Below are 9,870 nucleotides of genomic sequence, written 5' to 3' on the forward strand. Positions count from 1 at the left end.
TGAAGCTGAGACATCAGCACTTACAACATAGATTTCAGTCCATTACATCCACTTAAAGGAGAACAATTAAGATTAACAGGCTGGATTCAATCATGTGACCTACAGAATCACCCAGCCAATGATTCTTCTTACATTTTGCTCCAAATAACTTTTTTTTTTGAGTCAGAGTCTCACTCTCTGGTCCAAGCTGGAGTGCAATGGCACACTCACGACCACCACAGCCTTGACCTGCTGGGCTCAGGCCATCATCCTGCTTCAGCCTTCTGAGTAACTGGACCTATAGGCACACAGCACCACACCCAGTTAATTTTTTTAATTGATTGTAGAGACGAGGTCTCACCAATTTGCCCGGGCTGGATTTGCCCCCGGGCTCAGGCAATCCTTTTGCCTCCTCCTCCCAAAGGGTTGGGATTACAGGTGTGAGCCACCACGCCGGCCCCAAATAACTTTTTAAATTAACTATTGTCTTACCACTTTAGCTCCCATTTAGGTAAAATATAGGCAAAAAAATATCATTAGTTAATATTGTAAACTAATGCTATTGTAATTCCTCAACTGAAAGTGTTAATTATACAAATTATACAGTATTGTTCTTATATATGACCTTTGAGTTAATTGGGAGAATTAGAACTAGATTCCGATCTCTCCCAACATGTAAAAGTCAGCCAGGTGGAGCTTCCTTAACATTTCATGAACAATTTTATTCAGACCTCTTCACATGCATCTTCAATATCAATATCTTCATTATCACTGAATCTTCATTATCACGGAGGCATCTAATATCATTTTTCAAAGCACACTCGTGTCACTTTCAACAGTTTGAAATATAGCCCTTTTTGAATCTGGATATGATTTTATAATTAACAATATAATCTTAAATCACAATAATCTTTGCAGAACATCAGGTCAGTTGGGTTTTGTTTGTTTTAACCTTTTAAAGGTGATCTTTAAAAGGTTTCTTTACAACATTGAGTCTCAAAGTGTGGCTCCGGACCCCAACATCACCTGGAAACTTGTGAGAAATTAACATTCTCAGACCTCACTCCAGACTTACTAAATCAGAAAATCTGGTGATGGGCCCAGAAAGCTGGGTTTTAATAAGCCCTCCAGGTGATTCTCATACACACTACAGTTTGAGAACCACTACTTTATAATAACACTTAACTGTTGCAATCATGAGGTCATGTTCTTAGGTGTAATCTAGTTTTAAACGTGTGCTGGCTGGGCGCGGTGGCTCAAGCCTGTAATCCCAGCACTTTGGGAGGTTGAGGTGAGGGGATTGCCTGAGCCCACGTGTTCGAGAACAGCCTGGGCAACTTGGCAAGACCTCATCTCTACAATAAATCAAAAAATCAGCCGGGAAGGCCCAAAGACTACTTACTATCACACTGAGTTAATTTTACTCACAGCACTCCTGACACCAAATGTGTGAAGGTTTTTACACCGACAACCCAATCTCTAACTCTCCAGACACAACTGGGTGTCCTTCAATTCAACTTAATTCGACCACGAGTTGGAGTTAGTGTCAGACTTCAAAGGCTTGAGGGCTCAGTCTACAAAACTTCCCAAACTTCAGATGCCAGTCACAAGTATTAGGTGCCCAGTGTGCCCATACTTCTGTCCAATTTGGCTACAAATTTGAGGGTTCTGACAATGTCCCTCAGATTAATAATTTTCTAGGATGGTTCATAGAACCAGAACACATTGTCTTAATATTACTTGTTTTATAGTAATTGTATTATATATACTCATAAATTAACTTATATATAGTCAAATAGAAGAGAAGCATTGGGCAAAGTATGGGAAGGGGTACAGAGCTTCTGTGCCCTCTCCAGAGACACTTCCCTCCCAGTTCCTAGATGTCTTTACCAACTTGGGAGTTCTCTGAATCCCATCACTTAGGGGGTATTATGAAAGTTTCATTTCATAGGTATGATTGATTAAGTCATTGGCCACTGGGGATTATCTCAATCTCTAGCCCCTCTCCCCTAACCAAAGTTGGGAACAGGGCACCAAAGGCTGAAAGTTCCAACCCTCTAATCATGACTTGGTCTGTCCAAAAACCAGCCCCCATCTGGAATCCATCTAGTGCCCCCAGACACCAGTCATTTTATCAGCATACAAAAAACTCTTAACTGGTGTAGTGGCTCACACCTGTAGTCCCAGTTGCAGCCTCCGAGGTTGAAGAAGGAGGATTATTGAAGGCCAGGAGGAGAAGACCAGCCCAGGCAACACAGAGAGACTCCATCTCTAAAAAATAAAGCCCTCACCCCTGGTTAAATTCCAAGGGTTTTAAAGCCACAAGCCAGGAATAGGGGACAAAGACCAAATAAACATTTCTTATTCTGCCACATGCATATGGAATCCCCTACTCTTATTCATTTTCTTCATAGCACTTATAAATGTATCTGCCTAATACGTTTCTCTTTCCAAGACAAAGTAAGATCTATGAGGGCAAGATCTTTGTATTTTGTTCTGTTGCTGTTTTCTTAGTATCTGTATAATGGAGATTCTCAGTAACATTCAATAAATATCTGTTGAATAAACAAATGAATCTAATTTTTTAAACTCTACTACTGCTAGTTAATCCAAAGTTGGTCATTTGTGCCATTAGTTCACAAGAAAACTCCTCACATCCACCCCCAGAAATGAAAGATGCATAGGTAGTTAGAGTTGCCAGTGGCTAATATGACAATTATAGGGCTATAATCGTAAAGGCAGTAAGAAGTATAATTTTTAAAAATAATCCAGGCATAAGGCATGCAGAAAAAATCTATAATTTAAAAAAAAACTTTTTGGTTATTATAGGTAATGCATTATGAGAATACTAATTGAGGAGAGGAAACGACTTTTGACAAGTCTATTGTTTTTTGCGACAGGTTAAGGGACGGTATGGTGGTTGATCTAATTTTTTGTTTTTTATCTTGACAGTGGTAAGTTTATATTTGAGCTGATGAAGAAAAAATTCTGAACCATCCACCGTACTTTGTAAGAATCCATTTGGTTAGTCAAAATATGAGGAAATGTGGTCTACTTTATCACCTTTTTTTTGGTTTCTGAGTGGCTGTCTAAATACAGATAACAGTGCACACAGACAAACTGGAGAAGCAGGTTCTGCTGCCCTGCCCAGCTCACCTGTTACCCGATAGTCCCACTCAGATGGCAGGACAGTTCTGCAGTGTGCTGAAACACAGCTGGAAGCTTGCCCAGGCTGAGTCCCCAAATGCACGGAGTAGCTCTCATGTGGAGAACAGAGGTCAGGACAAATCACTACTTGACATGCGCCACTCACACAATTTCAGAACTGAGTAGCAAAAGGAGCCCAGACCAACAGGAGTAGAAGAAAAGTCAAAGTGAGGACACTTTGCAGTTTCAAAGTAAGACATTTTTCTTACATGTTGTATAGATCAAGCCAAAGAGATCAAGCCAGCACTTGTAAAACATGACTAGGCACCCCATTTTTGTCTCTGGAATTCAAGTTAATAGATTTACTTTTACCAAGATTTCCATACTTGGTGTCTGACAGAATACGTCAACATTCTTTTTGATGTCATATATCATTTTCTTAAAACAACTTATATATCTTATTAAGCACATTTGCTTTTTTGGTGGTCGTTCTGTTTGGGCAAATAAAACTATGTATAATTAATAGAAACACTTACCCTACATCTTCAAAATTATACGAATGATCATTACAAACAAATGTGCTTAGCAACCATCTTGTGACAGTCCTTTGCCTCTGAGAATCTGCATTTTTCTAAGGCAACTGTTTAGGGTACCTCTCCTGATTTTTTTTATTCTGGCAGCTAAAATAAAAGTTTTCACTGGAAACGAAATTAGTTGTCCTGCCAGGACTGAGGAAAGTTGTGACGTATTAAAACTTTCACCCAGATACTGAGTTTCTGGGTCTGGAATTAAGTGACTAATGAGAGTGACCGGGATGTTCCAATAATGATTCCTATTGTAGAAAATTACTTAACCTGTTGGAGCCTCCTTTCCCTTCCTATAAAACTAGAGCATTACATAATTATAAAAGTAGTTTCTAAATCCCTTCCTGCTCTAAAAACATAACTCAAAGCTACTAAAAATACTGCTTAAATTGACTGTGATTATGTGTGTATACACATACACACAAGTACAGTTTCACTGTGACAAAGGGAGGGGCTTTACAGTGTTTTGTAGCAGAACTTAACAGTGCAGCAGAATAAAAGGACGTTTTGGTTCCTGAAAACAGAAGTTTCAGGCTGGCATTCGCCCTGAAGGGAGAGTTCCTCTGGGAAGCCGAATTCAGGAAATAGTTCCAGCCACTCCCGCTCAGCCTCCAGGCGTTTCAGTCGAAATTCAGGGCAGTGTTTTGGGGCGGGAGCGTACATCCCAGCTCAGCTGGGGACCCAGCGGAACTTGTAGCCACCGCTGGCCGTCCGGATGGTGAAGGCCTTGCCCTGGGGAAAGGCCAGGGTGCGGATGGTGCTGTGGCTGCGGATAGGGGTGCTGAAGGAGCCGCCCTCCTCCAGCGCGCTGTGGCTCAGGTTCAGCGCGCCCCCGCTGCCCTCGGTGCGCAGCCCCCGGAAGGCGCCGTGCAGGTTCCCGGGCCTGCCGTCGGGGCTCGCGGGCTGTGGCTGCATCCGGGGCCGCTTGGGGTCGCGGCTCTGCAGGGCTTCGTCGCAGCGCTCAGAAATCTCCCTGAGGACGGCGTCCACTTCCGCGCAGTCCTGCCCGGCAGCGCTGAACAGCTCCTCCAGGCTCCTCTTGGCCGTCGCCTTGAGCAGGAGGGGCTCGGCCGCCACCCCGCTGTCCCGGGACTGGGTGATCATCAGCTTCTAGAAAGACGGGGAAGAGCGCCGCCCTGGGGCCTGCGGGACTTGCCGGGCGCGCAGGGGGAGACACCGGGAGCAGGGCCCGGGGTGGGGAGGACTGCAGCAGTCCCAACGCCCCGCTGCCCCTTCCCTGTCGCCCGCGCCCCACTTACATCCAGCACCGAGGCCAGGTGCCGGGTCCGACGGGCGAGTTCCTTCAACTGCACGTTCCGCTCCTTGAGGGACGCGATCTCCTCCTGTTTCTGGGTCAGCGTCACGTGCAGCTGCGGGGGGGGGACCCAAACATTCAAGGGTGGTCTAGTCTGCAAATACCGCATGAAGCCAACCCAGACCCTGACGTCTCGTCAAGAACTGGGGACCCGACAGAGAGAGAAGACCGTGTGAGGACAGACATAGGAAGAAGACAGCCCCACCCTCCAAATAAAGCAAAAACAACAACAACAACAAAAGAACTGAGGACCCACCCATGGGCATTTACACTGGTGAGAATAATCATCAATTCATTCGATTTTTTTTTATAGCACTTGGACAATTAATCCTCAGGGTAGCCTGGTGGCGAAGAGTTCTGACCTGGGCAACAGGCAGACCTAGGTTCTAGCTCTGTGAAGTTCAACTATCCTACACTTCGATTTCCTTATCTGTAATATGGAGCTGGTAAGAGGACCTAGTTCAGTGACTGTGAGCATTAAACGAGAGGAGACGGGAAGTTGACAAGAACGGGGCTAGGCACACAGAAGCTTTCAATAAATATTGGCAGCCCTAATAAACATCTGGTAGGATGCGGTTGTTCCCACCGAGTGAAGTCAGAAACGGAAGGTGGAGCCACCGGAACAATAGCTACTGAACCACTAACCAATCCACTGGTTCTGGCATCCACAGGGATACATCCTCGCCCTTAAGCCCTGGCAACTCCACTTCCTACCCTCCCGCACACCTCGTCCCTGCCCCGTGATTCCCGGTTGCCAGCCCTGTGTTCCTACTTGGTTATTCTCAACCAGCGCGTCCCCCAACGCCCTCTGGTTCTGGTCGGCCACCTCCTTCCAGTACTGCTCTGGCGGGGGCACGTCTGGAGGGCGCAGCGGCGGCGGTGACTGCAGGGCCCGCGGGTCCAGTGGTGGGGAGAGGCAGGGCCCGAATGGTGAGAAGGGGAAGTCGCCACTGGCCAGGGGAGGTGACATCAAAGAGGACGAGTCTGGCGAAGAGTGAGAGTTGGTTTTACAGCCTCGGACGCACGCCCAGCTAGCCCCAGAAGCAAAATGCCACTCTGGGTGTAGGGTTTATATGATTTTCCTTTATGAAGTAAAGCCCCCTCAATCCAAAACGCCTACGATTCCGGATGCTCTGTACATACACAGCAGGCGCTCGATATATGCCTGTACAGTTGATCGGCAGTCAATCAAGGAAACCTTCCTGAGCCTGGAAATCACACAGGCCTTGGATCCTGCGATCCTCTGCACACTCTTGTCACTCAGTCTCTCCCTGGCCACATCACAGGGCAGGACTCCCTATCCCAGAACTCACACTGACCAACTGACAAAGCGCTATTGATCAGCAACTCAACTTCTCTGTTGGGGAGAGAGAAATGTCCTAAATGTGGAAGAGCCTGACCCTTTGAGGAGTTGCTGGAAAGTCACTGACAGGTGGTTGGGTTTAGCCCCTTCACGACCACAAAATGTGAACTAGTCTGATTTGGGGATAGGGGACACTCCCGCTGTAATTTAAACTGAAAGGGGGCTGCACTTGCCTGCAATGAGATCATCCACCGTGTCTCTGAAATCCTGCAGATCGAAGTCCACTCCCGTTTGGAGGGAAGGATTCTAAAGTAAACCACAAGTGTAAACCGGTTAACGTCGAGTCTAGCCAGTGAGAGGCAATTGCTAGACCAACAGAGATCCTCCCGGGCTCAGTGGCCAGTCTGCAAACCAAGCCCGGTCCAGGACAGGGAAGCCATCAGGCTTGCACTGCCATGGTGGCGAGCGGGACGCACGGCCCAGCGCAGACCCGGAGTGGCGGCTGCAGGGCGTGGCTCCCGCAGGGCGCGAAACCTGTGAGCCGCTGGCTGTGTGTCCGCCGTCAGTCCTTCTGGCAGGCGGCGCAGTCCCCCGCCCGCCCCGCTGGCCAGCCACCAGCCAACCAGCCGCCTCTGCGAGGCCAGGCGCGCTCCACGTGCGCCTGCGGAACCGCAACTTGCCCCCGACCTGCCACCAAGCCACCACTCTACCAGGAGGCGGTGTGCGTGAACACCCGGTCTTTCCTCCCAAGATCCAACAACGTCAAGCAGTAACTTGAGGCGGTTTCCCGCCCAGGCTCGTCACATAAAGGAAGGGAGAGGCAACGAGTGGTCAGGGACACTTTGGAAGATGCTTCTGTTCAGCGCGCAGCAGGTGTGGTCTCCATTGCTCTTTGCAGTCTCCAAAAGTTGGGAGTTGACTTCCCTTAGGCCTGATGTGCCTCCACATCTGTACCCTCTTGAACCGTACCCTCTCCTGGGTTCCTGGCGGGTGTTTGGATGCATGAGGAAGGAGACCGCAAAGAGCTGGAGGCCCAGGAACCTTCTTGTTCTCTTAATTCTTGGACATTCAGAGTTGGCAAAACTCTTTTCACAGAGTTGATCCTCATACCAGTGTGGGAAACAGGCAGGGCCCGGGAGGTGATTCCTCTTGACTGAGGGAGAATCAGAGAAGTGAAATTACCCAAATTCACCCAGTTCTGAAATAATGGAATGAGGACTCCCGCCCCGGAATGCTCCTGCCAATTTCAGTCCTCTATCCTCCATACCTCATTGCCTCCAGCTTCTCTCTCTCTCTAAGAAACCCAACTTCCACCAAAGCCAGCGCTGGGAAGGGGAACAGTCTCCAGGGTCATGGTGTGAGGGGATGCATCCTATCTATCTATCTCCATCAGAAATATGTTTCTACCGATCCCACTATTGATCCATTCCTTTGTGTTAATCATACTGTTCTCCAAAAAGCTCTTCTTTACTATTCAAATATTTCTGGGAAAAGGAACTTATTCTGACCCTTACTTCACAGAATGTATGAGTATCGGTTTTCCTCAGGGGAAAAAAGTCAAGCAGGGAGGATTCTAACAGCTGGACACTGAGGTGAGAGGAAAGAAGCCGAGAAAGAAAGGACTGAGGGCCCCAGAAAAATCCCGGGGTGGGAATTCTGCACTGGCTGAAGGGGTCAGACATGAGACTCATTCTTCAAGGGCTGAAAGGTTTCCCTCTCAGTAAGGATTCTCGAAAAGCTCTTACCAAGAGGAGACTGGAGGCCAACTCAGGAGGTGGGCCCAGGAGATGCTGCCTCCAATGCCATCCCAGGTTTTGGCCCATTCTGAACCTCAAACGGTTCTAAAGTACTTCCTCTCTCTGACCACCTTCCCCTGCAGGAAAGGGACTGGGAAATGTGTGTTGAGTGTGTACTGGCTGGGGGTGCCACCAAGCACTCTTCCCCTAGGGGCCTCTCACCACTGTATCAACTGTCTTTCCCAGGGAAAATCCTGGGCATTTTGGTTCATCTGGTGTGAGCTCTGCCCCTGAAATTTTGAATCCTACCTTCCCGATTAGATAAATCTGGCATTTCTCCAACTACAACAAGAAAAAAATTTTTTACTAACACAGAACATGACGTTAGATTAAAATTCTGCATACTTGAGCAAAATTTCAGCAAGAGCTGCTTGTTTCTTATGGCTTGCAAAATAAGCATGTTAGGGTAAGAGAATGACCTAGGCCTCTGGGTGAGTTGGAAGACGCTCAGGCATTGCCTCTCCTTATTTGAGCATCCGTATCTGAAAAGAACAAGTAAACACCTCTGCAGTGCAATGCCCACTTCCACCTCTTGCCTTATCAAACTCTGCTCTCAGCGGCCACCTACCCTAAGACCCTTGAGAGGCTCTTGAAGGAGTCCTGAGCAGCTTTGCTCTATCACCACTCCCAGTGCTGGGAGCTGGTAGTCTTCTGGAGCATTCTCTACTGGGCCTGTCCCCAGTTCCCAGATGGGTTGCCGGGAAGCTGAAACTAGCACTTTTCCTATGGGTTGCATCTAGCTAATACCTACTGTCTTTCTGGACACTTCATATCCCACCATTGGGGCAGGCTTCTCGCCTCCCTGACTAGGTGATCCTCGGACACTGATACCAGTGCTGTAAAAGTCCATCCCCTGTCTGGGAAATGTCAGCCCTGACAAGTAGTCGAAGTGTGATGGAAGTAAAAAGACACATTTGAAGGAAAGAAAACAGTCAAGTGCTTTCTTGCCCCATGATGGCAAGTGTCTGGAGCTTCTGGAGAGGCAGAAGAGGACTTTTTTAAAGTGCCCAACTGCTGAAGGGCCATCTCTGCAGAGAGGAATGTTTTCTGCCAGATTTCTTCCAGACTCCTTTGTCCTTCTTCCTGCTTCCCCCAATGTAAACTCTTTTCCGCTTTTCCAGTCTTGACAGAGAAGTATCCATTGACTTCCACTCTCCTTAGATACCCACGGAAGGAAAATGGTAAGTGAATGTCCAAGAAAGCGTATTGGGAAAACAAATAGGACAAGCATCAGGTGCCCAGCGCGCAACTCTGTCCCACCACCTACCCGGTGCCTCAGTGCCAATCTCCGCACTGCCCTGTCACAGCTCCAGGGAATAACAGATGGGAGGGGAAGAGCAGGCGAGCCCTCCGGGTGGGCCCCACTGTACCAAGTTGGCCGAAACCGCTCTGGAAATGCGGCCTTCATAACATGCTAAGAGGGAGAAGGAAGTTCTGATCTGGGAGGCCCAGGTGCCCGCATGGCGCCGTCTCCCGCCAGCTGAATGTGCCCGCACTCCCGGGCTCCGGAGACGAGCCTCTGCGGAAATAAACCCACCGCTCCCGAGTCGGGGTGTGGGCCACGGAGGCCACCAGACTCCGAAAGAAGGGGAGGTACCTGCGAGGCGGCCGGGTCACCACCCGGCGGCGCGTCGGAGCCGAGCAGCGAGGAGCAGTCGGCGAGGTCCTGCAGGTCGATGGTGGTGAGGGCTGCGCGGGGAGATGGAGAGACACGCGCCGGGCGGACCCTGAGCCTCTCCGCCAGGC

At 48.6% G+C, this 9,870-nt stretch overlaps 1 protein-coding gene across 1 annotated transcript in view; it reads right to left on the reverse strand.

Annotated features, from left to right (window-relative positions):
* Nucleotides 1–4,321: 4,321 nt before the first annotated feature.
* The window catches only part of MCIDAS (multiciliate differentiation and DNA synthesis associated cell cycle protein), a 5,957-nt gene continuing 408 nt past the window's right edge, over nucleotides 4,322–9,870 (reverse strand). The window contains exons 3-7 of the mRNA XM_008065783.1: nucleotides 9,722–9,813; nucleotides 6,562–6,634; nucleotides 5,798–6,009; nucleotides 4,970–5,080; nucleotides 4,322–4,820 (exon numbers count right to left, since the gene is read on the reverse strand). Of these exons, the coding sequence (XP_008063974.1) occupies nucleotides 4,380–4,820; nucleotides 4,970–5,080; nucleotides 5,798–6,009; nucleotides 6,562–6,634; nucleotides 9,722–9,813 (929 nt within the window). The 3' untranslated portion in view covers nucleotides 4,322–4,379. The remainder of the gene's footprint in view (nucleotides 4,821–4,969; nucleotides 5,081–5,797; nucleotides 6,010–6,561; nucleotides 6,635–9,721; nucleotides 9,814–9,870) is intronic.

The sequence above is a fragment of the Carlito syrichta genome, unplaced genomic scaffold, assembly GCF_000164805.1.
Source record: "Carlito syrichta isolate Samal-C Ts95f unplaced genomic scaffold, Tarsius_syrichta-2.0.1 Scaffold308804, whole genome shotgun sequence".
In the NCBI taxonomy this organism is placed as follows: domain Eukaryota; kingdom Metazoa; phylum Chordata; class Mammalia; order Primates; family Tarsiidae; genus Carlito; species Carlito syrichta.